The 25,513-nt window shown below is 48.0% G+C and overlaps 12 protein-coding genes and 2 non-coding genes across 14 annotated transcripts; 4 read left to right on the top strand and 10 right to left on the bottom strand.

Moving 5' to 3' along the window:
• Positions 1–3: 3 nt before the first annotated feature.
• FOBCDRAFT_254684 (Tannase/feruloyl esterase) lies at positions 4–1,725 on the bottom strand (the record flags this gene model as incomplete). The annotated part of the gene is made up of 3 exons (XM_031193930.3): positions 4–95; positions 145–628; positions 679–1,725. 3 exons carry the CDS (start codon positions 1,723–1,725, stop codon positions 4–6), a joined length of 1,623 nt encoding a protein of 540 aa, XP_031030551.3.
• Positions 1,726–2,354: 629 nt separating this feature from the next.
• Positions 2,355–3,267, top strand: FOBCDRAFT_234600 (uncharacterized protein). Its single transcript, XM_031193929.3, has one exon. The coding sequence runs from the start codon at positions 2,434–2,436 to the stop codon at positions 3,196–3,198; it is 765 nt and encodes a 254-aa protein (XP_031030550.2). The 5' UTR covers positions 2,355–2,433; the 3' UTR covers positions 3,199–3,267.
• FOBCDRAFT_t293 lies at positions 3,254–3,336 on the bottom strand. Its single transcript has one exon. It is a non-coding gene; the product is annotated as a tRNA-Lys (tRNA).
• Positions 3,337–3,919: 583 nt separating this feature from the next.
• On the bottom strand, positions 3,920–4,010 carry FOBCDRAFT_t292. Its single transcript has one exon. It is a non-coding gene; the product is annotated as a tRNA-Pro (tRNA).
• A 195-nt stretch (positions 4,011–4,205) lies between these two features.
• FOBCDRAFT_254682 (Oxidoreductase, molybdopterin-binding domain-containing protein) lies at positions 4,206–5,318 on the top strand (the record flags this gene model as incomplete). Its single annotated transcript, XM_059611138.1, has 2 exons — positions 4,206–4,250; positions 4,368–5,318. 2 exons carry the CDS (start codon positions 4,206–4,208, stop codon positions 5,265–5,267), a joined length of 945 nt encoding a protein of 314 aa, XP_059468209.1. The 3' UTR covers positions 5,268–5,318.
• Positions 5,319–5,644: 326 nt separating this feature from the next.
• On the top strand, positions 5,645–6,673 carry FOBCDRAFT_325014 (transcription initiation factor IID, 18kD subunit-domain-containing protein; the record flags this gene model as incomplete). The annotated part of the gene is made up of 3 exons (XM_054707870.2): positions 5,645–5,686; positions 5,735–5,824; positions 5,879–6,673. The coding sequence occupies 3 exons, from the start codon at positions 5,645–5,647 to the stop codon at positions 6,671–6,673; spliced, it is 927 nt and encodes a 308-aa protein (XP_054563845.2).
• Positions 6,557–8,178, bottom strand: FOBCDRAFT_234595 (Threonyl/alanyl tRNA synthetase). The gene is made up of 3 exons (XM_031193925.3): positions 7,964–8,178; positions 7,431–7,908; positions 6,557–7,385 (listed from the first exon to the last, which is right to left on the bottom strand). The coding sequence occupies exons 1-3, from the start codon at positions 8,169–8,171 to the stop codon at positions 6,767–6,769; spliced, it is 1,305 nt and encodes a 434-aa protein (XP_031030546.2). The 5' UTR covers positions 8,172–8,178; the 3' UTR covers positions 6,557–6,766.
• Positions 8,179–8,288: 110 nt separating this feature from the next.
• FOBCDRAFT_234594 (thioredoxin-like protein) lies at positions 8,289–9,220 on the bottom strand. The gene is made up of 4 exons (XM_031193923.3): positions 9,157–9,220; positions 9,033–9,086; positions 8,875–8,979; positions 8,289–8,825 (listed from the first exon to the last, which is right to left on the bottom strand). Exons 2-4 carry the CDS (start codon positions 9,050–9,052, stop codon positions 8,633–8,635), a joined length of 318 nt encoding a protein of 105 aa, XP_031030544.1. The 5' UTR covers positions 9,053–9,086; positions 9,157–9,220; the 3' UTR covers positions 8,289–8,632.
• Positions 9,221–9,542: 322 nt separating this feature from the next.
• FOBCDRAFT_234592 (uncharacterized protein) lies at positions 9,543–9,997 on the bottom strand. Its single transcript, XM_031193922.3, has 2 exons — positions 9,782–9,997; positions 9,543–9,728 (listed from the first exon to the last, which is right to left on the bottom strand). The coding sequence occupies exons 1-2, from the start codon at positions 9,944–9,946 to the stop codon at positions 9,684–9,686; spliced, it is 210 nt and encodes a 69-aa protein (XP_031030543.2). The 5' UTR covers positions 9,947–9,997; the 3' UTR covers positions 9,543–9,683.
• A 663-nt stretch (positions 9,998–10,660) lies between these two features.
• On the bottom strand, positions 10,661–11,777 carry FOBCDRAFT_234591 (glyoxalase-like domain-containing protein). The gene has a single exon (XM_031193920.3). The coding sequence runs from the start codon at positions 11,756–11,758 to the stop codon at positions 10,937–10,939; it is 822 nt and encodes a 273-aa protein (XP_031030541.2). The 5' UTR covers positions 11,759–11,777; the 3' UTR covers positions 10,661–10,936.
• A 185-nt stretch (positions 11,778–11,962) lies between these two features.
• On the bottom strand, positions 11,963–15,372 carry FOBCDRAFT_193659 (uncharacterized protein; the record flags this gene model as incomplete). Its single annotated transcript, XM_059608749.1, has 5 exons — positions 11,963–13,572; positions 13,629–13,813; positions 13,878–13,981; positions 14,047–14,869; positions 14,930–15,372. The coding sequence occupies 5 exons, from the start codon at positions 15,370–15,372 to the stop codon at positions 11,963–11,965; spliced, it is 3,165 nt and encodes a 1,054-aa protein (XP_059466427.1).
• A 2,668-nt stretch (positions 15,373–18,040) lies between these two features.
• On the bottom strand, positions 18,041–19,681 carry FOBCDRAFT_234587 (mate-domain-containing protein). Its single transcript, XM_031193916.3, has one exon. The coding sequence runs from the start codon at positions 19,610–19,612 to the stop codon at positions 18,089–18,091; it is 1,524 nt and encodes a 507-aa protein (XP_031030537.3). The 5' UTR covers positions 19,613–19,681; the 3' UTR covers positions 18,041–18,088.
• A 1,025-nt stretch (positions 19,682–20,706) lies between these two features.
• FOBCDRAFT_149478 (uncharacterized protein) lies at positions 20,707–21,940 on the bottom strand (the record flags this gene model as incomplete). Its single annotated transcript, XM_031193915.2, has 2 exons — positions 20,707–21,603; positions 21,650–21,940. 2 exons carry the CDS (start codon positions 21,938–21,940, stop codon positions 20,707–20,709), a joined length of 1,188 nt encoding a protein of 395 aa, XP_031030536.2.
• Positions 21,941–22,982: 1,042 nt separating this feature from the next.
• Positions 22,983–24,706, top strand: FOBCDRAFT_325008 (amino acid/polyamine transporter I; the record flags this gene model as incomplete). Its single annotated transcript, XM_031193913.2, has 4 exons — positions 22,983–23,179; positions 23,231–23,385; positions 23,443–23,859; positions 23,910–24,706. The coding sequence occupies 4 exons, from the start codon at positions 22,983–22,985 to the stop codon at positions 24,704–24,706; spliced, it is 1,566 nt and encodes a 521-aa protein (XP_031030534.2).
• Positions 24,707–25,513: the final 807 nt, after the last annotated feature.

Genomic DNA, 25,513 nt, shown 5'->3' with positions numbered 1-25,513 from the left:
TGGTTATACTCCAGGAAGCTTGCAGCGCCAACTATCGGCCTCGGTGGTGTTTCCAGATCCATCCCATTTGCTCTCATACGGGTAGGGGCAATACTCTGGAAATTGTTAGCTCATTGCGTTAAAGAGGCCTGTGGGAAAACTTACTTCGCTGTGCGGTAGCCTTGCCTGGAGTCTCACTGCTGCCAAACTTGGTGCCAACCATAGTCTCGGGTTCTTGATCCTCCTCAACCCACTTCGTCAGAGCCAGCAAAACATTCTCTTGAGCCGTCAGTCTATCCTTCTTCAACGGATATACCTGGCCGATATCGAATGCACCAGGACCTCCTGAGCAGTGATACATCCCTGGAACAAAGAACAGTCGGTAGAAGGAGTGCATATCATCTAGCGTGGCATTTAGGTTGGCTTGTACCTTGGCGTAGTACTCAGCTGGCAATTTGGGCGTGATGGTTTGGTCAGCTTGACCATGGTAGGAAATGATCTTTCCTCCTTTGGCGTAGAACTTTTGAAGATCGCCTTCTGCGGCATTGACGCCGCCTGGGTTAAGTTTGACGGCAAAATCCATGTCTTTCACGGTGAAGTTGTGAGGTGTCCAAGTTGAGTCATTGTATACAGCACCACGCCAGAAGTCCTAGGAACCCTTATTAGCTCTTATTCTACATCCATGGATTCTATACGTACCTGTAAGACTTTGTAGTTCAGCTCAGCAGTGCCGTTGATTTGGTTGGCGGAGAAGACGCTTGTATCAGCACCCAGAGCGAACCCTGGGTACACAATGTTGCCCTCTGAGTCCGCAAGAGGTTCGTATGCAGCTCTGACAGACGCTACTTGCTTGGGTTTTAGACAGAGCGAACTGTTGAGTATACCAGTGCCACAGGCCATGATCACTGGGTCGAAGGCATGTGCAGCCGGGTTGTCGATAATACCATCCTCAACACCATCCAGAGGATCAAGCAGCTCAATCTGTTTTTCCACAATCGCCTTCCATTGTTCTGGTCGAACATATGCATCAGAAGAAAGACCAGGCCATCCAATCCGTCGAGCCAGTATGCCTTTTGACGCCACAATGTGAAGCCAGTCGATGCCTGGAGCTCCAGCGAGAATTCCATCAAAGTCATCGGGGTAGAGCTGGGCATTCTGTAGGCCTTGACGGCCGCCAGTGCTGCATCCTTGGTAATAGCTCTTTGAAGCCTTCCTTCCATAGTATTGCTCCGCGATTTGCTTTGCAACCTTCGCCTCGACGTGAATTCCTCTATGGCCAAAGTCGTTGATAACCTGTGGCTGGTTCAGGAAGAAGTCAAATCCCTGTTCGCCATCATGGCCTGTGTTGGTTCCGAAGCTTGCAAAACCAAGTTGAGCTCCATTTTGGACAGTTGGGAAATCTATACATCCTCCGATGCCACCTGTCCCTGTGGCCAGTAGACGTTCGTTCCAGTTGTCAGGAAGCCATGCCTCGATGCGGACCGAGCTGGAGTCGCTTGTTGAGACATTTACAACTACTCTGCAGAGGTCCGCTGTAATGTTGGCCTTGAAGCCTGGGCCTCCGCAGGATGCTACTGTGTTGGGAAGGGGGATGACATCCCCGACAGAATGATGCTGGGCTGAGGCGATAGTCCCGTTGGGAATGGGCAGGTTCTCGACTGAGCATTTTGAATGTGACTTCGAAAGAACTGGAGACACGGCCAGTGTTGCAAGACACAAAAGTGTCTTACCCATTGGAGAGACCATCCTGCCAAAGTGGTCTAAGGGCATGTGTCAAATTATCCCTGTCTCAGAATGCCTCACCGAAGATGATAACATATTTATACATCTCGCCGGCAAACTACAAGAGGGGTTTCGGTAAACTCTGAGCCCGACAACAGGATCATGACGGTCTAGTCCATTCCTCGTTATGGCAGATGTTCATGAAGATCTGCTGGGGAAAAGAAGCCATGTAACCTCCGCATTTCGGTCTCGGCGTCCGTGGCCGAGGATGCAGGTCACGGGCGGCTTTGTTGTCACTTTTCGGTCTAAATGGTACTCCTTCAGATCCGAACCGAAAGACGTTCCGACAGCCTGGATATAGTAGTTTTGGCTGATTGATTGAGAAGTCCATTCGTCATTGCCCATGCGATGGCGCTGTGGTTCCGCCCCGGCGTATTCCAGAACATGAGGCTTGCAACAATCCAGGACATTCATTTTCCTTGCAGTCTCACAGATAAAAATCGAATAAGTTCTAGTTCTATCAGTACTTGCAAACCTATTCTGCTTTTCCCAGAACTACACTTCTTTGTTTTTTATCACGTAGGATGTGCGTCAGTGATGGATGCTGGTGTTGATGACGTAACCAGCTTCAAGCTTTGTGATATCATGCATCGGTGAAAAGTAACGGCTCCTGCTTCAGACTTCTCGCAACTCGTCACATCCTAACTTCAGAATTTCACCAAGATCAACAAGATGGTTCGCGTATTCATCACAGGGTCGACTGACGGCATCGGTCAAGCTGCTGCAAAGCTCCTCGCCGAGCAAGGCCACCAAGTCGTTCTCCATGCCCGTAACGCCGATCGTGCCGCTTCAGCCAAAGCCGCCATCCCCAACGCCGCAGCTATTCTCGTTGGCAACTTATCGTCAATTGAAGAGACCAAGAAGCTCGCCAAGGACGCAAACAACGCTGGGCCATTTGATGTCGTCGTGCACAACGCAGGCATCGGCTATGGCTCGACAGCATCAAGGGAAATCACTTCGGACAAGATCTCAGCTGTGTTCGCAGTCAACACCCTCGCGCCTTATATCCTCACATGTCTCATGGATAAGCCCAAGAGCAGGCTCTTGTTCATGAGTTCGGATAGTCACTACAGTGGTGATGAGACTCTCAAGAACGCCACTCAATCGCACTCTTACGGAAACACCAAGCTTCACGACACAATGCTCGCAAAAGCATTCGCGCGACGCTGGGCCGACATCCAAGTCCTCAGCATGCATCCCGGCTGGGTAAAGACAAAAATGGGAGGAAGCTCAGCACCAGTTCAGTTAAGTGAACCAGCCAAAGCATTGGCAAGCTGGGTCGCTGGTGAAGGATCTCTGACAAAGGTCACGTCTGGTGCGTTCGTTACAACGAGTGGAGAGAGCAGACCCCATCCTGGAGCGGACAATGTGAGCAAGCAGGAAGAGTTGCTCGAGATATGCAAGTCAGTTTCTGGCGTCGAGGTACCGGGAGAGTAGGAGATAAATGCAAAAAAGAAATGCCTCGCTATTGCTCGCAATCGTTTATAGGAACAGCCCGATGCGGGGGTCGAACCCGCAACCTTGAGATCGCGTACTCGTAAGAGTCTCACGCTCTACCGATTGAGCTAACCGGGCGTGGCTCTGATTGGTTGGGAGGCGAGGCCGAATTGGGTGACAGTTGATTTCGAGGGGAGATGGCCACTGTGTTTTCTTGCAAAGCTGGAGCCAGAATGGAAAGAGTTGGACCAGAACGATCGCTCTAGAGAGGGTCTAAGTATCTATCTATGGACCGTTGTATTTGCTAAGCCCTGGGCGATTTACAATGTTGCACAAGCTTATGCATTGGCTTGCAGGCACAGGTTAATTGTCATCAGAATCAAATACTGTACCAGCCATTTTTAGCTACTTGGCGGTGTACAATCCTGAGACATAAAACTAGAGAACAGAAGAGTAGAAATAAAAAGAGAGTCAAAGAGCTTTCAGAAACAGGTTTGCATATTCAGGATATCTACGGAGTATAAATAATACTCATCCCCAAGTTAATGACATGTCCAGGGTAGTATTCGCGATAAGATTGCTTATCTTATCTGCCTCTCAACCAACCAGGTGCAAGCACCACAGAGTTCACAACCGACTCGCATCCCAACGTTCCAACCTCGTCCAGGAGCAAAAAAGAAATACCTTCAAGACATCACAGAGGCCTCAAGAGCAAAAGGAAGGGTCTGGCCGGGGATTGAACCCGGGACCTCTCGCAAGCTAAGCTATAGGGTTTGCCCTAAGCGAGAATCATACCACTAGACCACCAGACCGATTCAGGCATTGCTGCACGTGATGAATGTTGTTTGAGTTCGGGGCTGACAATGGAGTCTAAGAAGCTACAATTTGCCGAAGCTGGTAGTTGGAGCGTTGTGGAGCACGGATGACAACCCGCTAGACGAGTCACCCTGGGATTACATCGTTCAGCCAACACTTGAACCACCTCCCGTTGTCCATGTACCCTAACAATGAAATCAATGGTCACGAAGCTCATGAACCATGCTGTCTCCCAGGTACCAAAAGCTGGCGCGGAGAGAGAGGCTTGTACATCCATTGATCCTGAAGGTTTCTTTTTGCGCCCTCCGCCAACACCTCACCATTTATCGTCCTTTATAACGCCTGATGATCAGCTATTCCAGACAATACATATGGGTGCTGCTGTAGTGGACGATGCAAAGTGGTTACTGGTAGTCGACGGCCTTGTTCGGAAACCACTCGCCCTCTCTTTGGCACAGCTCGAGGCATTGCCTCAGACTTCCGTTACGTCGTTTCACGAATGCTACGGAAGTCCGCTGAAGCCGCCAACCAGTAACCCATGGCGCATTGGTAACGTGGTATGGACCGGTGTTCGATTATCGACTATCCTCGCTCTTGTAGATCCGCTTCCTGCAGCACGCTTTGTATGGTCAGAAGGTCTCGATCATGGAAAGTTTTTTGAGTACAAAGCAGACCGCTATCAGAAGGACTTACCTGTAACAAAGGCACAAAGGCCCGAGGTCCTTCTCGCATGGAAAATGAACGGAGAGCCACTCAGTAAAGAACGAGGCGGACCGGTGAGACTTGTTGTCCCTGGTTGGTTCGGTACGAACTCCACAAAGTGGCTTTGCAGGCTTTCACTGCAGGGATCACGTGCCCCAGGTCCTTTTGCTTCTGTTCTTTACAATGAGAAGGATCCCACAGACCCGGAGGGCGTGAAGATGCGGCCGGTATGGGAGGTTGAAGTGAACTCGATGATGACGAAGCCCGCGGACTCAGAAGTCATCTCTGCAGGCTTGGTAACAGTGGAAGGTTGGGCCTGGAGTCATGATGGCGTAGCACTGGTAGAAATCAGTAAAGATGAAGGACAAAGCTGGATTCGAGGGAAGGTAGATAACAAAGAAGATCAGGCTTGGCAAAAGTTCACTGCCGCGGTTGATCTTGAGCGTGGAGTTGGGAAGCTGACTACTCGGGCAACTTCTGAAAGTGGGATGAAGCAGCCTTTGACGGGAAGACGGAATCATGTCCATAGCATCACGGTAAATGTCAAATGATCATGTATCGTTGATGTTCGATTATTTCGAGGGCAATAGGTTCGCTGTGACTTGTAGCAATAGGACTGACAAAGGATACTCTGGAACAATAAAGAGACCCGGCGTCTGTTCTTCTTCCGGCTGCGTCGAGCAGTGCTACCTCTTTGTTCAAACGAATGGTCAGAGCTCCCCTCCAACCCTCGTCACTTCGATCTTCCACTGTGAATCACAAAGGGACGCCATGAAATGAGACGCGTTCTAAAAGATGATAAATCAAATTCCTGTGAAGAAAAACAGGTCTTCTTTTCCCACCCAAGGATACCGACATAAGTTCTTGTGTCATCTCCTCCTCAACCTCACAACACCCTCGAAGCACTACCTGGAGTGCGCTGCCCATCATGGCGCCTTTTGAACCAAAGTTCAACAATGAAGTCCAGCAGGTACGAATTGCTTTTGCTTTATTATTGTTCCTTGGCTAACAGTAGCAGATGATGTTCGTCGCTGGTGAGACGCAGGAAATTGCCAACGAAACCGCCGCCCTCGTCGAGCAGATTGTTCGCGACCAAATCATCCACCTGGTCAGTATACCAACTTCTTCCCTCTTCAAGATATAAAGGCTAACCCATAAACAGCTGACCAAGGCCAAAGAGCTCGCCACCCGGCGCGGTGAGAAGTTCATCGCAATCAGGGATATCCTGTTTCAGGTTCGCCATGACACCGCCCGGATGACTCGCCTCCAGAATGTCATTCGCTGGAAGAGTCTTCGCAGGGAAGCGAGAAAGACAACAAATGAAAAAGACAAGCCCGAGAATGATGCCGAAGATAGTCTCTCCGACACGGACAACGCGGCTGGAGACGCTGCCAAGACGACTGCTGAGGCTTCCGCTGCTCTCATGCCCTGGGACGAAGAGTTCATGTTCGGCATTCGACCACCCGGCGGCGACGCTGATACCGTCCAGATCAGCGAACACACCCGCGAGCGACTTGTCTGGGCCGATGAGGTAACCAGCAAGATGTCTGGGGAAGAGTACACCAAATGGTGCTCCTACCGCAAAGCCTCCTTCCACCGCGCCAAAGAGGCCCGGTTCCGCGAGTGGGCTGGCATCGGCGTCGTAGCGGATCTCAGAAAGAAAGACGACGCCATTGAGATTCTGGGCTCCATCGCCGTGGAAATGGTTAAGCGCCTGACCGACATGGCGTTGTCAATCCAGGCACAGGAGATCACGACTCAGGGCGGGAAAGATAATGAGGCGGCGGCGGCCCTTTTGGCTAGAAGACAGGGCCTGTTCCTCATGTCGAACCCGCAGCGACCAGCTGTTGATGCTGGGTATATTCGAAAAGCGTTTGAGATGACGCAGATGAAGCCGAAGCGACGGGAATATCAGCTGAACCGGGCTGTTGGGCCGAAGCCGTTGGAGCTGATCTAGTTGGCGAGAAGGGATGAAGATTGGTGTACTTGTTTCTTTAGGATGAGATACATAGAGTACCATAGATCTAGACGATAGATTCTGTAGAGAGTCTCACGACTCAACGATCTCTTTCAGCGCCAGAAGTTGCGCATTCGTCCACTCCTTCACCTTGCCTTGCCATTTACCTCCTGCACCTCCGCCCTTGATATCCTTGATAACGACCTTGACCTTCTGCGCCATAGCATCAACAGCAACTTGATCACCAACAATAACAACCGGTCCACTGCCCTTCGGCTCCCCAATAGCAATAACAACAACAAACCCCGTCCCCTGCAGAACATCCCTTGTCTCCCCAACAATCTTATTAATAAAATCCGTGTTCCCGTCATATCGATGAATATACGCATTCATCCTATTCTGAACAATGATTCTAATAGCCTGCTCACTTTCAAACTTTGCTACCTCAAGTAAAAGCTTTCGTTCAGACCGTTTCAAGTCGGTGACTGTATCTGAGAGAGCTGTGGTTCGGGAGACGACCTCGCTGGGGACGTTGCTGGATGAGAGGATCTTTGCGATGGAGCTTATGGCGCTGACGGATGATGTGGCAAGTTTGATGGCACGATCACCTGTTATGAAGGATAGACGGCAGTTTTTACCGTGGACGGACTGTGTTGAGCCGAGGATTATGAGGGAGATGTGGGATGTTTGGGAGAGGTGAGTTCCGCAGCATCTGGCCGTAGTTAGTAAGTGCCTAGAATTTGGAGGGTGAACTTACGTGTTCGTATCAAGATCTCCAATATGAATAACGCGTACAACACCATCAGACTTGTCATAATCGCCAGGGAGCTTATCATGCTTCGCATCATCCGGCGTCTCAACCCGAATCGGCAGATTCTCACGAATCAACTCTGCACACTCATTCTGAATAGCCTGCATCTCCTCCTCCGTGGGCTTCCGCTGCAAGTCAACGTAGTTCATACCCTCTTCAGCGCCCATACCCCATCCGAGAGTCTTGAGATCGTGACGGTTCTGCATAACGGCGGAGAGGAGATGTTGGCCGGTATGTTGCTGCATGTGATCCCATCTTCGCTTCCAGTCGACTTCTTGACGGATTCTGTCACCTGGGGATAAGGGCTTGGGGGAGTAGATTACGCAGCGGAGACCTTGGCGTTGAACGTTCTTGATGGGGATGGGGGTTTGATCTGAGCCCGAGAGGGGGGTGATTGTGCCATGATCTGAAGGTTGACCGCCGCCTAATCCCCTGTCAGTAAGGTCCTCTTAAACTTAGAAAGGAAACAAGTGTAAGACCTTCAGGAAACAGCACCGAGTCGGCGCACTCGATTAACCACTCATCATGCGAATGAGAATGTCCATTACTCTTCTTTGACTTGTGCGCATGCTTCGGCGCCTTTTCACACGAGATGACTTCTGTTTCGAGAGTCTTGAGGTATGAATCTGATTGACATGATAAGTCGCCGACGACGCGGCCTTTGCTGGTTTGCTCTGGTTGCGCCATGTTGACGATGAGATGCCAAGGGATGAAAGATCCATTCAATTGAGATGTTTCAATGACGTAGTGGGGTATGCTGACAAAGACGACATGTCACTTGACCAGCTGATTCTGCTAATGTCTCTCTGATACATGGACCTGGATATAAGCAGGTCCCTGGCTGTGCCTGGCAATAATATTGATATGAATCTAGCCTGCAGGGCCGGCAGACAATTTAGAGTTGGATTTGACTTTGTGTAGCGTTCAGTTACCCCGTTTTCCTCAGCAACGGTCGCTACGGCTTGGGGTCAATCACCAAGCCGATGTCTCTAAATTCATTTCAGACCAACGACTCCTTCAAAAGAGGAACGCAGAACTGTAAAGTAATCGCAATAGAGCATGCAATCATTGAATTGGACCTAGCTTTGCGCTGCAACTTCGAAGCGGCCTTGTTTCATCAAGCATCATCATCTTCTCCAGTCAAGTCATTACAGGCCAGTCTCCAAGAACTGAATGAGGTCCTCCTTATGTTCACTCTGCAGATCATTGATCTTCTCTCCGTTCTTGTACATGTGGAATGTTGCAGGCTGCGTAACACCGACCTCCTCCGCTAGACCCTTCAGGTCATCGATGTCGACCTTGACGAATCGGAAGTCCTTGAACTTGTCCAACTCATAGGCGCTATAACTGGTCAATGAATATATTCGAAAGAATGATTAGGGAGACTAACTGAGCGAATGTGGCAGCAATGTGCTTTGACTCGGCGCTATGCGTGGAGTAAAAGTCCACGACGACGATGGGATACTTCTTCAGAGCATCTTGGAACTCGTCCTTGCTAGTAGCATGTCAATTCTCTGGTTTCTACCTAGGAGATGAGTGGGAACCGACGTTCGGATGTTGTGCACCATCTTTTCTGGATTGGGGGGGGGGTGATTGACGGGTCTGATCACAGCGAGTCAGTGCGAAGTTGGTGTGTGGAAAGGTCTGACCTGGGCCCGAGTCAAGGACGTACAGTAGTAAGTGGTGATATTTAAGACGTGCGACGGCGAAATGAACTCTGAAATGATGAGTTTTGTTGTTTCCATGTCGAAGCTTTAATGGTGACGTTGTTGATTACCTATTATGAGACCTTTTTAGCTGACATCATCATGCCGTCATTACGAAGTATCACTATGCTCTCCTCCGCACTTGTTCAACACCGAGTACCGATGTTCGGGAAACAGCAATGGCGAGATTCCGATACTTCGCCGCTGATGCCTCTTCATTTAGAAGTAACATGGTCTGCGGGAATATGAGGAATAAGAAAAGTCTCGAACCATGCCATCGAGAAATGGTTGGATAAAGTAGGCATTCACATGGATTTCGTGCGGAGATGGGCTGCAGTTGCAAATTAATTGGTAAAGTTCTCGTGATCACGATATAAAGAACGACTAAGAGTTAGTCTACAGGACCCCATATTCTAGACTTGAATCATTCTGTTCTTTCCAAGGGCAATTCCCCAAACAAGCATCCCCATGCACCATCTTTTCTACATGCGATTTACCAAATCTCATCACACTTGGTCCTGTCCTTTCCGCAGATGTACTGTAATGACAGTTAGTTGACGATGCTTATGTGAACCATTGTGATTTACTCACTGTGTATGGGCTGTCGGGGCATTCATAAAGGTGGCAAGGTCGTCCCATGCACTCCTTGGTACAAGGAACAACTCGAAGAACACTAGCTCCCTCGCAAAGGGTACTGTCACAGGCGTTGACAGCAGTGGAAGCGAGAGCGAAGAGGGCGGTGTAAATGAGCTTCATGATGGCGAGAATAAATCAGCGTTTGTTTGTTTGTTAAACAGGTGGTTTCAGTTGAGATTGTGAGTGCGTTGAAATGTAGTTCTTTGAAGAAACTTACGCCCTTTTATAAATGTTGCAGCATCCAGGACTTGGGACTCAACAGCTGAGCGCCTCGTCATACTTGATCAAAACTTGAAAGATTGATACAAAAGGACCGATATCAATGCCTTGCTGAGGGGCCTCTTGCTTCATCATGGAGTCGAAAGAAAATGTAAGCAGCCGCATGGGCAACGATTCGTTGGAGTCAATTAAGCTTACTTCCCATGACCTGCTGTCTGTAGATCCTCCTTGCATAGCCTTATCAGCCTACCCAATCAAGGAAACCTGTTACTAAGATGCTGACTGCAAGATGATTGCAGATCTTTATCCGAGGCATGGGAAAGCGCCATGAATTTCTATATACGGAAGTTCAAACAATTATGTACTGTATTCCTGTCAGCTTACATGAAACATGATACAAATACCGCCTCACGAGCCTGACAGGTTTTTGTTTCTCACACTGCAATGGAATGTTGTGTAAGCAAAGAACTCAAACTGATGTCACATAACAACCAAGCATCCAATTTTGATACGGTCTTGGCAATTTTGATTGGAACCTATTGGGCGACCTGTCTTATTTTATGCTTGGGAAGTAGACTCAAATTCACGAGTGATTACCATGAACAGCTCAAGGTTATGGCGTGGGGCATCAGCTTGCCATCAATTGACATCTGATTATAGCATAGACTTGGAAGTCAATTCCTGAGCTTCTGAAATAGGTTATCCACAGTACCGTTGCTGACGAAGCCACACAATTCTCTACATTGTAGAAGGCGGGGGATGATGAGGAATGCTGTTTTATATGGGAGCCCCGCCGTTCTGTGGAAAGATGCATGCTTGTATCTATATATCCCAAAGGATCCGGTATCACTAGTTGCAGAAGTTCCTTACTCTGCTTGCTTGATCAATCAGTCAAGACTCGAAGCCAAAACTCAAGCCAGGCAGAATCTCAATGTTTTCGGGGCTGCTCTTAACACCAAGAAGTGTGAGATGAATGTGCCTTTCCTGATCCTGGCTGCTCTCCAAACTGATTTCTTGCTTTCCATTGGTAGCACCCGAGTGGACAACGAAAGGCCATGTACCCTCCTCCGTAGCAGATCCATGAATGCCGTCATAGACCCCCGCAATTATATGACGTTCCTCCTTGGGCACTGAGATCGAAACTCCAGAGACCCCAACCGCACCAGATGGATGCTTTGTGTAAGGCGGTTCAGATCCATCGTCCTCCTGATAAGGTACACGCAGATGCCTCGGAGTGCGGTCGAGACACCAGAATGGTGCTTTGCCTGGATGCACCGCCTTGCCGGAAGTAGTGTAGGCAGAAGCAACAGACCACTTCAGTTCAACACCATCAGGCCTGATGCGACCACCAGGCACAGGATCGTGGTAGATAATCTCAGAGTTCGCTTCCTTCACACGTTGTTGAATCACCCCGAAGTCCTTTTCATTGGGGAGGGTATACGCCCAGTCGACGAGGGTGTTCTCCTGCAACTCTCCCCATCTATGCGTCTTGCGCTTTTCTAGATCCAAGCCATCTTGAAAGGCGATGAGTTCTATATAAACTCCATCGGAAAATTCTATCAGTTTGTTGACTGTCCGGCCGTCTGCGTGAGCCCCTCCATCAATCACAGTGAGGACACTCTCCAATCGCTTTGGAAGGTCCTGGAGCGTCTGATAGGGCACAAGAATCACAATGTGATCTAAAATTGGTCGTAGACTGTCGCTTTCGGTCATTTTCAAGACTATCGTGGTGTTGAAAGGTTTAAATTGATGATGAGGGGAATAGCTCGGTGTTGCAGGCATTTTACAGTAGCCAATTGCGTGATCAGAACCAGTATTACGTCAACCCATCAAAGCTCATGACAGACAAGGCTGACCCGACCTTTCTGGTAGCAACCGCTGTTGGGTAAAATTCGATATCCGTTCCAGTATGGGTCTCTATACTTCCCTGATAGGCCTCTCTGGATCTGTAGCAATCTGGTCCAGCTCATCCATAGCATCCCATAAATCACCTACTCCCCATTTTGCCACGTCACACCTTTCTTCCATTGGTTGAGGCCCATAGACTTCCCAAACCACCCCAATCGATTCGGCATCTCGCAGTTCCTCATCCGTAAGCTTTTGAGCAGCAAGATCTTGCTTAGCCTCCTGTATTCTTGGACTCCAGCCAATTCGCATCCACTTAAAGAAAACATCCAGTGTCATATCATGGTGAATCTTGTCTTCAAACTCCATAATGAGCCTTTCGAAATATGCAAGTAGAAACGAGTCCTCCTCTTGAATCTCCCAGCATTCCTCCTCTAACCCGAGATCCAAGTATTCACCTACTATACGACAGCAAACATGACGAAGTCCCAACAAGGAAAAGGTAAAATATCGTATGATGGCACCATAGATCCACTGATATTCCCCGATTCTACCCATCTGCCCAGAAAAAAGACCAGTTACAAACAATTCTGTTGCTCGGGCTAGTCGATGAGACAAATCATTATTATCTCGTAGGATCCAGGCATCTTCGAACTGGTATATGCTTTCTAGGAGTTTGACAAGAGGGCTGCAACCCCAAGGAGAACACCAGCAATGACAATCGTCAACATTAGCCTGAGAAAACGCAATTTCAAAGGCTGGTGGTGATAGTGGGCAGTCCAAGTTCAGCTCTAGATCTTGGCGATGCGTGCCAAGGGCGGCCATGAGATAGTGAGCTGGGGTCAATCGTATTTCAAAATTCCTTCCCCGAACAGTAAGAATCTTCAACTCGACGTTGGTACCCTGACCAACTAGCCAGCTAAAATATGAACAGGAAAACAGATCTTCTGACCAGAAGTCTTTATCTCTCAAGTAAGCAGCTAACCTGAAGATGAGGTCCGCGAATTCGTTATCAGAGTAGTAAAAGCCTTGTTGGTGCGCATATTCAGCGATTTGTCCATTGCTGATAAGTGAGTAAATAGATTCCAAATTCTTTGATGGTGATCCGTCGTCGTAAACCTTAAGGTACATAGGTATACAGCAACCTTGAGCTTCAAGGCGATGCTGTACTAATGCAGCATTCTGGTCCAAGATTCTTGCTTGTTGTATTTTTAAATCTTTTATTTCAGCCGGGGACAGTATACGGTATGCGAGCTCTTTTAGCTTTTCTCTCCTCGTATAAAGACCCATAATAAGTATCTTCTTAGCTTCTATGTGAGGAGTATCGTATGCGAACCGAATTAAGGAAGGAAAGAGCGCGCTTTCTGATCGAAGGAGCAACTCAAGCATTTTGCAGACCCTGGCGCTTGCCTCAACCCCCTCAGGAGAACGGGAAAGTACTCGAATGGCATAGTCAATCGGAAAGTCACCATTGTTGTCTTTGGCGTTGAGAATCTCAGCGTCTGCATAGTGAAGAACAATACTTAGAATAGCGGTATTTCCAACCCGAATGGCAAGATGAACGGGGGTTTGGCCGCAATAACTGACTTCACTGATACATGACGGGTATCTCTCTAATCGCTGTCGTACTCCAATTTGGTCTTCCTTCAGAATAGCCTGACTTAAGGGACCAAACTCCAGATCTGGTTGGCTATCAGCTGTGGAATTGATTGGAACTATATATCAAAGGATTACTCACTTCCAGCTAGTTGTGGAAACAATTGGAAGACTTGACGTTGCTGTCGCGAGTCCCAATAGCCGATTTCGTGATGATGATGGCCTACTGATTCTATGTATCTTGACAAAAGAGCTGTTGTAACTTGGTCAGGCCTCGTACAGTTCAGGAACCAGCGACTTCTGGCCATTAGAGCCGAGACAGGCTCGCTACTTCAGCGGAGATGAGTAAGAATCGCATGTATTCAAGAAGGTTAAGCTTGTATAGACCTACATTTTGGTCGTACTTGTATGGGTCACAGACCTAGGAAGAACAAAAAGCATCTGAAATAGGCTTGCAATATTATCAGCGGTTAGATTACCCGCTTCCAATGGATCCTGCAGAAAGCGCTGTTGCAAGCACAGTTAGATCTGAAATTACTAGGCCGGTAACAGCACACTACCTGGTATCTATGTAATGCCCATTCGAGTACTGAATGGCCCCTTTCATTGACATCCATCGCGGATCCGTAGTGCTTGGTGAATAACCAGACAAGTCGTCTGAAGCAAGAGTCCAATAGCATACGCATATCAGTATGTTGCAGGTGAATATAATACGTGACACTTCTCACAAGTCGGAATACTGGGGATACCTGCATATCCACAGTGGCAATCCACGTCACTGTCTGATGTATCCCTAGTATTCCTGCACCTGTCGTGAAAGACAGCGTGACTTTACTCGCGCTTCTCCAGTAATTCTGAAGTGTGGGAATGGAGAAGTTTAATACTCGCTTGGTCTGACGTGTTGCTGCAGGAAGCTTTGACATTGGACATTCAGGCGCATGATGGTCTCTTGATCTGATTTCAGCTTCGACAAGAAAAGGGCCCCAAAGGTTTCGGCTGTATCGTGTTCGTTGCGTTTTACAGGAACAAAACCCATCATATGTCATGCTACCGCCTCCTTGATTGCTTGTCGTGCGTATACTGGGCGCGGAAGCACCAGATCCTTGGCCTTGCCGCGAACTGGTTGAGTAGGTCAGGTCGGAAGGAATATTTAAACTCTGCAGAGCCATAGTTCCTGTTGAGCGGTTCAATTCGCTCGAGCTTCGTGTAAGGATCAAGAGTTCCCTGATATCTTGTTGAACGGAACTGAGCCTGTCATCATGAATTCGGGATGTCTCTTCTATCTTATCTAGGGCTGTTTGGTTTCTCGCTGATATAACATTGGCATCGGTCACAGTCTGCTGCATGCTAAAAATGGCTTTATTCGTCACATTACCAGTCTTGCTTATTTGAGAATAAGAATTAGCATATGATTACAGTACTCGATGGATTAAAATTGCGTACAGCTGGAGAACATGCAGTGCGTTTTGAAGGGCACTGTTTGTACGAGACAAACGCTTTTCAAGCTTTTCCACGTTTTGCTTTTTGAACGGGTATTTTAATTTGGCGCGAAGATCTTTGGCCCTCGCTGCGTGGCTGTTGGGCACAGGAGTCGGGCCTCTGAGCTCTTTTATAACTGCCAACAAATCATTCACCGTAGCAACGCAAGCGGCTGCGCATGAGTCCATTGCGCTTTTGGCATTGGGGTCGTTAGTAGGTGCATTAAATACTGCGACATGAAGAGCGTTGATCGTTAATTGTACATTATTTGCGTAAGTTCGTGCTTGCTTGAGATCTTCTTCGCGACCATCGATGTCGTCGAGATACTGGGAAATTTCTTTGAATAGTTGCAAGCCCAAAGAGACAGTGCCGAACGCGCTGCCAGCTATACTGAATGCTTCCGCCATAGCGCCAAGTCGGATGCGTGCGTATGAGCAAGATTGAAGTGCGGAAAAGGCAGAGAATGAGGGACAGAATAAAAAGAGGGACTAAACTACCCTGCTTAATGTAGAGCCTGATTTTTACGTACGGATCACGTGGCTCTCATCTTGTCTACTCTTCCTTGCCCAATCTCAGTGGCACCACAAGTCTCTTTTCTCAAGGTTGACACCAAGGCTCTCAGCTCGTTATAAAGCGGTTAGCCAGATGCTGAATTGAGCCTACTACGGCCTCTGTGGCTGAAATCAGGCGTAATTGAGACCCGGCATAGCCCCTCACAAAATAAGACAAGCAGCCTGATTGGACTTTGAGGTGCGTAAGCGCTGAGAGGCACTTCCCATTCATAGAAGTAGGCCTTATCATCGTTTAAAACCCAACATTCGTTATCTGTTTAAGTATCCTTATAACAGAGAAATGCTTGCCATGAATACGAGATGCAATTTGCGAAAGCAACAAGCGAGTTGCCCGTTTCAGCAGCGAATGATATAAAATGCAGTTTTGATTATCCAAAAGTAAGGCGACGTGTAATCTGATTGATCGGCATTTAGCAGACAGGAACCAACTTCAGGGCTGCCTCTCTTGAGTGATGCTCTACCAATGGTCGTTTAGGCAAATATGCAAATGCCTCTTCCATTGAAACATGGTGTTTCATCGTGGATGAGATCTTCACCCACGTTCGGCGGATCTCAGGCAGCTGTGTCACATGGCCGTTACCCACCACTTGATCTTCATCTTCTTGACCTGAGCCCGATATAGGAGTTGATAATGTTTTGAATGGTCATTTTTTTCTGAATTTGCTTCTTCTCAATATGATCTCACGAAACAATAGGGCCTTAAACACAGTAGAGCGATAAAGAACTTTAATCAATCTATGTAAAATACTGAACAAGTACTGTGATATGCTCACGTATCTGACCTGCAGCGAGTATCCTGTTCGACTACTCTAGATACCGCAGGTGTATCTGAAACGAATCTATACCACCCAATTCCCAACGCCGGAACCCAAAATAAACGAGCGTCGTAAACGCCAATGACTCCAAAACTTCCCAGCTGAACAATAACGATCTAGGCAGCTGGCATCGCACGAGTTGAAGTCCACGCACCAACGCCCATCAAATACTGGTCCATAGACTCCTTTCTGCGAGGCCTTATGACTGGTCTTGGACGGTCTGGATCCTGCTTGGTGTGTGTCAGCGTGACGGAGCTGACTGAGGGTTCAACATGCATTGAACCAGACCGTTTGGGCTGTTGCGTAGTGACAGTGCTCATTTCGCCTGATGTGTTTGAAAAGTAAGTGAAGAGTCAAGCCAGCGGTGTATCCTCGATCACTGACCGTTGTAGTTTATAAGTGTAGTATAAGGGCGTTTATCATATGAAGTCATCGTGAATATAATTCTGAAGAATTGAAAGCAGTCTTTTGAAGTACAAAGAATTTGACGATGATCATTTTTGCTGCTGAATTATTACCGTGACAATCCGTGGAAAGGGACGCGGTTTTATAATTAAATTACCCAACTGCACAATGATGTCGTCTTTCCGCATTCCACGATATCTCAAATCTCCAACCCCTCATGAAGGGGCTTTGCTTGGGGCACATGACATGTACACGTGAGATAATAAGTGCGAAAACTACCAGCGGTTGTTAGTGATCGTCGCCTTCTCGAAAGGCATTAGAGTTTGACGGGACCGAAGGGGGCGAATTTCAATATTAGATGTGCGATCGTCGTAGTTTGATATGATGAGCTATCGGTCCGCTCTCGGGGACAACTCAGTGACTCCGGCGCTAATGACAACACTGCCAGCTCACAGTCTAGGGCTGAAAAGGGTCCGCCTTGTTTTAAGCTTAGATTGATTGGAGAGGGTTTTGACTCTAAAATGCAGTGAAGGTTTGACCATCAAAAAGAGGAAATCTTGTGCAATCTAGGGACCTGAGATTTGCTGTCTTCGAGTACGAAAATGCGAAAAGAGACAACGTAGAGGCCCAAAGGAGAAGGTAACACGCAACGACACTTTTACCCATGTTTTTCTACTTTGAAAAGAGATTCGAGGCTGTCGGCAGTGAGATAGAATTACTGGTGTTGGGCATTTGCACTTTCAGCAACCCTCATGTCCTGATTTGGAAGTTGGCCAGCAAAACCAATGGCCGATTCTCGGAGGATGCTAAAAGATGACGGAATCAAACATGCAGTATGACTACGCCTTTTAGCATGTAATCGAGCGGGGTCAACTTGCACTTTATTCCTTTGACCCGAGAAGTCACTCGTGCGAATGATGCCAACGCACCAAGTACCGCGGCTATGTTCTCGTTGGGTCTGGTGTGAGGCATCTAATGCAGATCGGAAGATTGGCGAGGTTCAGAACCCCACGCACCCCGACCCAAAGATCTGTCACCAGTGACGATATTTCCCCTAACGTTGGGAAGGGTTATGTACCACGTGGACATAGCGACGATCAAATTACAGGAATGGGTCGCGTGATTAGATGAAAGCTGATTGGGAGAAGTGGCGAGGATGAGGAGCGAGGAAACAACAAACTATGCCGATCATAGGGCGTTGAGCTATTACCATGATACTCAGTTCCAGACGTTACATGTGACACGATGAAACTTTTGTTGCAGTGAGTCTGGGAAGCTCTGAATAAGACGTTGAAAAGATTGCATTGATGTTGAATCACAAAGTCGAGAAGCTAATCCTCTCTTGACTTGACTATCTCGACTGAACTTCTCCAATCAACTCTGATCATGTATATCACCTCAATAATGGCGATAACTCCAGAGCCACCTATCATTCCAGACCAAACACCATTCAGGCCCAGGTTCCAAGGACCCAATTCTAACCAGACTGCGATGGGAACAGCGGCAAAGTAGTTGACGAAGAACACAACCCACGCTGACACAGATTGTTTGGCCAAACCACGGAGAACACCATTGCATCCGCAAACAATCGAATCGACGACCTGAAAGCCCACAACGGCAAGCATAGTGTTCGTAACAATTTTCCGAACCTCCTCGTCGCTCGCATAGAAAGGCCCAATGTAATTCCTCAACGAGAACAAAACAGCACCATCAAAGAATCCCAAAACAACAAACATGATACCATAAAGAATCGTAATCCGTCTCGCAGCAGTAACGTGTCCACCACCAATCAAATGCCCAATCCTGGTACTAACAGCAACACCAAGCGAAAAAGGAATATGCCACATCACAATCGAAGTAGTAGTCAAGATCGTCTGTGCAGCGAGATGAATCGTGCTCATATATGACGTGCTAACGGTGATGATCTCAAACGCAGCCCACTCCGCCAACGTGACAGCCGATCCGGCTGCAGATAACCGAACCATGGGTCCCCAGCCCTGCATCGCACGACGCGTAAAGCCTGGCCAGCATTCGTGGGTTGACTTTTTGAAGAAGATGCAAATGAGAAGGAGAGTTGGGCGAAGGGTGTTGGCTACTGCTGCGCCGAGAGCGGCGCCTTCGAGACCGAGGTTGAGCTTGAAGGCGAAGAGCCAGCTGAGGAGGGCGTTTATGGGGGCACAGATCACTAAGACTGCCATACCGGTGTTGAAGTCGCCTTGGGCTTGGAGGAAGCGCTTTAATGCTTCGAAGGAGGCATAGCCGGGGATGCCTAGTATACTGACTCGGAGAAATGAACCTGCTTTGACAGCAAGATGTTCTTGCTTCAGGATGAGACTCAAGAATGCGGGAGAACATATCCAAACTGCAGCAACAGGGATAGTAAAGACTGTCATGAGAAGAAGCATTCGCTGAACATGTAAGCCAACCCCCGTCTTGTTTCCAGCCCCATACGCTTGCGCACAGAGGGTGTCGAGAGCTGTTGCCATTCCTTCGTAGAGAGCGAGACCAGCGATGTTCATGGTCGTGACGCCAATTGCTGCAGCAGCCAAGTCATCAGGGCTGAGGTGACCAGCTGCTGTTGTTGTGATGACGCTAAATGAGTATTGAAGTAGATATGTTGCTACCAGAGGGACTGTATAGCGTGTAATGAGCGATAGCTCAGCCCACCAGTCGTTCGTTGGCCTTTCTGAGACAGATCTTTCTTCATTGTTTTGCAGCAATGGGGCCGCTTCATTGCGGGCCTCTTCGTCGTGGGAAGTCATTATCAATTGATCATAAATATTTTGTTTGGAGAAATGCTGTTCAAGATACCTGACGCTATGAGGTTTACATAGCGTATAGTTGCTTTGACTCATAGATCCAGATATGGCAGTTGGTTAACGAATCTTATCCGATCCCGGGCGGGGAAGAAGAATGACTTTAACAATATTGAGTCAGCAACACAGGCAAATGATCGGTTGCAGCGTTCATAAAAACGCTGCACGGAAACACGATTGCATCTGTGGCCAAAATCCACCAATGTACAAATAATGATCCCACAAACTCCATAATTCCATCTTGTAGAACTCGTCTCATCCATTCGCATGTCTTGCCACGAAAAGCATAGCGAAGAGGAGTCATCAGCAAGGAACAAGGATATAGTTCCATCATCAAGAGATTCGTCGTTACGTACTAATTCATGCTCTGACCAGCCCCAACCGACCATTTGAAGAGTGGATTACAGTGGCTAAACAAGTGGCATTAGTGGATAACCCTCTATAACCCCCACTCATGGCACCTGGAGGTATCGCGCAGAGTGGACGATCCTATACGAGCACCGAAAATGGCGCTCGGCAGTTTAATTTGATTGAACTTTATCAACACGTTGTAACCAAGTTCTCTAGCGATGTTACACAACTAATTTCACAAAATGTTGACCGCCAGATAACGAGAAAAGAGAATATTGAAATGCCAGCATCATGTCACAGTGGCTAAGACATTGATCTTTATTTCAAGCCACTGTAAATCTCTCAGGGGCCGGGGAGCTAAGGGTCCGGCCCGCAAGTCTGCCCTCTTGATCAGTTACAAGACCAAGTGGACCGGAGATAACCTTGGCGTTAATTCCCAGCCAGCGAGTCGCAAGCCAGAACGGACATATCAACAACCCCTGGATCCAGTTTATCTTCAGCGACTGGGGGATGTGCCGGGTGCAGCCGATCCATTACTTGATTTCTCATTCGAGTGTCGGTGGTTTTGCTTCGTTCGACACTTGTTCCAACCGAGTCCGCTAGTGAATCCTGCGGGAGAAGGGAACTGAAGAAGCTCAGATCTACCGTCTTGCGCCCGCGACCGTGGATGCGGTGCGGCTGAGACAAGGAGGAGCTAATTCTCCGACGTTTGAGCCTTGTAAATCATAAGACACAAATTAAGACAAGGAATAATGCCATTATCATCGCTAACGCTAACTGCCCTACATCCGATATGCACCTTCACTAGATCCCATAGAATCTGCCCGCGAAGTATGTCTATCATCGTAAGATACCTCGAAATCCCGATTCACCATAACACCCTCCGTCAAATTCCTCACGCTATCGCTTCCGCTCGCTATTTCCGTTCGTACCTCCCCCATAACGTCCCTTCGCCACATTGGTTGATCGTTATGCCTTGGTCTTGAATGCCTTCGTAGAGCACTTCCTAAACCGCTGCCCTGCTTGGATGTTTGTTTCGTTCGTGAGTCTGATAGGGCTGTCATTTCGAGACCGGTTCCGTTGCCGCTGCCTTTGAGTTCGTAGGGAGTGTTTATGGCTGCGACTGCGGTAGAGCCGAGTAGACTGTCGATTACGCCTTTGAGACTGGGGATGCAGACTGTGATTACTGAGAGACCGAGGGCAATTTGACCCCAGATCACCATTGAGACAGCTTGCCATGTAACATCGTCTGAGTCGCCAAACATGTATCGTGCGTGGACGAGCTCGGGTATCGTGATGATCGGAACGATGAGTCGCGTGCCGAAGAGCGCCATGACAATGATCTTTCTTCGTATTGAGGTCTGGACTTCCCACATCATTGCGACCGGGAGAATGCACAGAGCGATGTCTGTGAGGATGATCATGATACTGTTGTACAAAAAGATCGGCCCTTGGTTTGGACACTGCGTTGTGTTCTCTGCGAGCCATGGCTCCGGTATTGGGCATTGGAAAGCGGTCGCAAATACGCCAGAGATAGCCCACGCAATGACAACTCCACCAAGGATCATATTCGCAGTATTAAGTCCACCTTGTCGATCGATCTGTCGAATAAGAAGCCCAAGTGAGACCTTCGTCGTCGCATGAACAAGAATTCCGAATATTCGTGATGCATACATCAGCTATAACACATTAGCAAGATCCCCTACACACCAGAAAAACACTAACCTTGCTGAAGCGACCAAAGTTCCCATCGGAGAGATCATCGCGATGCTCACCAAGTCCATGACTACAAGCAGCAATAACACAGGCCGTTTGTATGAAATACAACAGTGCAGCAATCAACAACCCCACGTCAAAATCTTTCATAGACGTGATATTCAACCGAATGATTAACTTCCCAATGATACCGAGAATCGCGTAGATGAAGAATATCACAGCTGTGATGACAACGAGTGCAGCATGGTTACTTTCCGTCAACGGATAAAACGGCGGAGCCGCTTGCGATACTTGGTCCATCGTCTGCGTAGTATTCGATACCCTTCAGAGGTCTCAGCGACCTTTAATCTAAAGCAAGGGACCAACGAGTTGTCTTTAAGGGTACAACAAGGGCGGACCGAGCAGATGGGGAGAGCGTAGCATTCGGGGCTGTCAAATAAATAGAGTTGCATTGGGCAAGGTGACAGCATGAATGTCAACGACCAGGTAATTAAATTAAGACATACATACACGATGAACCATGAATGGAACGCCAGGATTGCATGATCTTGCCGTGTTTCGACTTCTTCAGCTGTAGTAAAAATTTATCCGAGTCGTTGAAGTCAGCGGCTTGCGATGCGGTCCTCTCATGTTCCAGAAACCGGGATATCTACTCTATCTCGGACCACTGGGCACCCCCGTTTCAAGCTTCTTGAGTGCTGTCCACTTTTCCACCTCTTCAAGTGGAGATTTGTTATTGTGTGATGTGGCCTATGAGATGGTGAATGTCTCGTCGATCTATGCAGCCTGGTGATGACTATTACAATCCCTGCTTCTTGTTCAGCAAGATATGCGAAGTAGTAAGCCAAACAATGCAACCTTTCTTCTCTCTTTTCCTTTCCCTCTTCACTCATTACTGATCATAACAAAAAGAGAAAGAGAACAGGAAAATATGATATCTGTCGTGGCTGTTGGTTGATAAAGCCTGGTCCCTGCTAGCAATATTCCTTCGAGTCCACTTGGCGTTGCATCTCAAGCGGTTCCACGAATATTTCCTAACGAGAAATGATCTGCGACGCCACAATCCTCAGACAAAACCGTTCGATTTCATTACCGGCCTTATTCGCGGCAATCTCGCCTCGCCTAACTCCCATCCATCCGTTAAGGATCTGTCGCTCAACTTTGATGCCAGAGGTTCTTTACTTGTTTCAGGCAATAGCTCGTTCGCATTTCCCCGATAGGTCCACTTTGTAGGTAACTCGTGCTGGCATTTTTATACCTGAGGATCTGCTTATACCCAGACCCCGAAGTTTGTTGGTTCGTGTTCCTGCATTCAATATCGCTCGCATATTCTGGGTTCACGATGTCGCACGGCAGTAACAGCATTGAGTTGGAAGCCTCGGGCAAGCAGCAGCCTATTCCTGTGAGCGTTGACGCTTCAGCCAGGCCGCCTGAGGACTCCAACATCTACAATGTTACACGAACGCGCAAGGTGTTTTCTTTTTCGCAGCTTTTTGCTTTTTCGTTGACGTACATGGCATTGTGGGAGGGAATGTGCTCGTAGGTTAACCTTTCTCCATTCTACGGTCGCAGGGATGCTGATATTGGTAGGAACATGTACTTTGCCCTCTTCAATGGCGGACCGCAAACGTTCCTGTTTAGCTTCATCATCGTCTTCTTCGGCGCCATCTCCCAGGCTGCGTCGTTGGGAGAAATGGCTTCCATTCAACCAGTCGCTGGCGCGCAATATCACTGGACATATTACAGTGAGTGATTTGTCCGCTTGATTGCAATAACGAACGAGACCTTAACCTGCTAAATAGTGGCACCTCAATCGGTGAAGCGATTCGCGACTTGGATCCAGGGATGGTCTACTTGGTTCGGCTATGTGTCTTTGCTGGCTGCTATTGCCAACGTCACTATCATTCTTCTCGAGTCGATGATCAGCATCAACCATCCCAGCTATGTCGCTGGTGGATGGCATACCTCCGTTCTTGTCATCGCCATGTGTTTGGTGCATGGATTGATGAACGTCTACGCCTTCAAGCTTATTCCTTGGGTGGAGCTTGTCGCTGGTGTTCTTCACGTCTGTCTTTTCGTCATCTTTGTCGTTGTTCTTGTTGTCATGGGCCCTCGAAACCCTTCGTCCTTCTGGCTGCAGCGCAATATCTCTTCCGGATGGGACAATGAGTACATTGCATGGAACCTGGGCATGCTGACTTGCGTATGGAGTTTCACTGGTAAGTCCCTTTTGGAAGTTTTCCATCATGATTCCGCTAACTGTTAGCAGGCTTCGACAGTGCTATCCATATGTCCGAGGAGACTCGAAAGGCCAAGTCTGCCGTCCCTCGCGCCATGTTCTGGTCCATCTTCATGAACGGCGTCCTGGGTTTCATCATGGTCAACGTTCTCATCTCCGCCATGGGCCCCGTCGAAGACATGCTTGAGCAACCCAGCCAGATCCAGGCCATCCTCCTCAACGTGACTGGCTCCAACAAAGCCACCACTGCCATGATAGCTGGTCTTTTCATCATATCGTTCAGTGTCAACCTCGCCAACATTGCTTCTGTGTCTCGTTTGACGTGGGCTTGGTCTCGTGATGGTGGTATGCCTGCTTACTTTGCGTATGTCAGCCCTACTCATCGCGTACCTACCCGCTCTATCATCCTCACTGTCTTCCTCGTCTGCGCTCTGAACCTTCTCAACATTGGCAACACCTCATACGTTGCTTTCGGTGCCATCACATCTCTCTCATCTTTGGCTCTGTACCTCAGCTACGCTATCGCCATTGCCAGTATCATCTACGTTCGTGTCTCGGGATCTACCATCAAGCTTGGAGAGTGGAACCTTGGTCGTTTCGGCCTTCCTGTCAACGTCTTTGCTCTGGTTTATACCCTTTACGTCATTATCTTCCTCCCCTTCCCATCAACTCTCCCAGTCACTGGCGAGAACATGAATTATTGCGGCCCGGTCATGGTAGCCGTCCTTGCTATCGCTGTTGGTTTGTGGTTTACACATGCTAGGAAGCATTGGAATGGCCCTAACTTGACCATTCTTGAGTTTGTGGTTGCCAACGCATCCGAATGATCATGAGGAATGGACGCATGAGTATTCCCATACACACAAGATAGAATAATGGACCTTCTTTGACCAAATTTCTTTTCAAGATGCTGACTGGCTTCTCCTGACTTCTTTAGTGCCACTTGAGGTTCGCAGCTCATGGCTCATACATGTCACTGATGTTTGTGCTCATATGAAGTAATTTATGCTAGTCATGGTATCATGCTACTCTCATGCTACTCTCACTGTATTGCGTTTAAGTTTGGTTATAATCGTGCAAACCCTATCCATTGCTTCGCCGTGTAACGTTGGGTCTCTGCCGAGACATGCCTATGTGCTTTGCCGATGGTTAGTTTCATTCTTCCTCCTTATGCATCTTCTAGCTGTATAGAACTTATCAGATTATTCTATTTTACACCTTGAGCAAATACTTCTTGGCTTCTAGTAGACACTGAATAAAACTGGATGTGGAAAAACCACGTAAAGACTAAATAAATGGCTACAGAATGATGCTTTTTGAGATATAAGACTTGATATTTTTCTCTTCTCTAACTAACACTTGCCAGAATGCTGATTCCCAGAGGGACCAATTAACACATCGCGAAGTCATGTCGGCATACCATCTTCTATCATCTTCTATGTATTGCCTATGCCAGTCAAAAACACGACATAAATCCTCAGAGTACTCACTTTAGCCTTGCGAGATGATCTGGAAACGATCTCACAAACGATTTGAGACATTCTTCCTCTCGTAGGTAACGTGATAACTTTTTGATACCGAGATGCTCAGATACAGGGTAGTAAGCTCAGAAGCGCGTCCCGAGCCGAGACGCG

The sequence above is a fragment of the Fusarium oxysporum genome, chromosome XII (genome assembly GCF_013085055.1).
Source record: "Fusarium oxysporum Fo47 chromosome XII, complete sequence".
Taxonomy (NCBI): Eukaryota; Fungi; Ascomycota; class Sordariomycetes; order Hypocreales; family Nectriaceae; genus Fusarium; species Fusarium oxysporum.
This window is presented reverse-complemented; position numbering and strand designations above follow the sequence as displayed.

Excerpts from the sequence above, each read along its gene's own strand:
- FOBCDRAFT_234592 (XM_031193922.3), bottom strand. The coding sequence starts at position 9,946 with ATGAAGCTCATTTACACCGCCCTCTTCGCTCTCGCTTCCACTGCTGTC. Across the intron at positions 9,729-9,781 it reads GCCCCGACAGCCCATACACA|TACATCTGCGGAAAGGACAG; the intron begins GTGAGTAAATCA and ends CTGTCATTACAG.
- FOBCDRAFT_234594 (XM_031193923.3), bottom strand. The coding sequence starts at position 9,052 with ATGGTGCACAACATCCGAAC. Across the intron at positions 8,980-9,032 it reads ATGGTGCACAACATCCGAAC|CAAGGACGAGTTCCAAGATG; the intron begins GTCGGTTCCCAC and ends ACATGCTACTAG. Across the intron at positions 8,826-8,874 it reads ATTGCTGCCACATTCGCTCA|CGCCTATGAGTTGGACAAGT; the intron begins GTTAGTCTCCCT and ends GACCAGTTATAG.
- FOBCDRAFT_234587 (XM_031193916.3), bottom strand. The coding sequence starts at position 19,612 with ATGAGTCAAAGCAACTATACGCTATGTAAACCTCATAGCGTCAGGTAT.
- FOBCDRAFT_234595 (XM_031193925.3), bottom strand. The coding sequence starts at position 8,171 with ATGGCGCAACCAGAGCAAACCAGCAAAGGCCGCGTCGTCGGCGACTTA. Across the intron at positions 7,909-7,963 it reads CTCGGTGCTGTTTCCTGAAG|GCGGCGGTCAACCTTCAGAT; the intron begins GTCTTACACTTG and ends ACAGGGGATTAG. Across the intron at positions 7,386-7,430 it reads GGAGATCTTGATACGAACAC|ATGCTGCGGAACTCACCTCT; the intron begins GTAAGTTCACCC and ends AACTACGGCCAG.
- FOBCDRAFT_234591 (XM_031193920.3), bottom strand. The coding sequence starts at position 11,758 with ATGACCGAAAGCGACAGTCTACGACCAATTTTAGATCACATTGTGATT.
- FOBCDRAFT_234600 (XM_031193929.3), top strand. The coding sequence starts at position 2,434 with ATGGTTCGCGTATTCATCACAGGGTCGACTGACGGCATCGGTCAAGCT.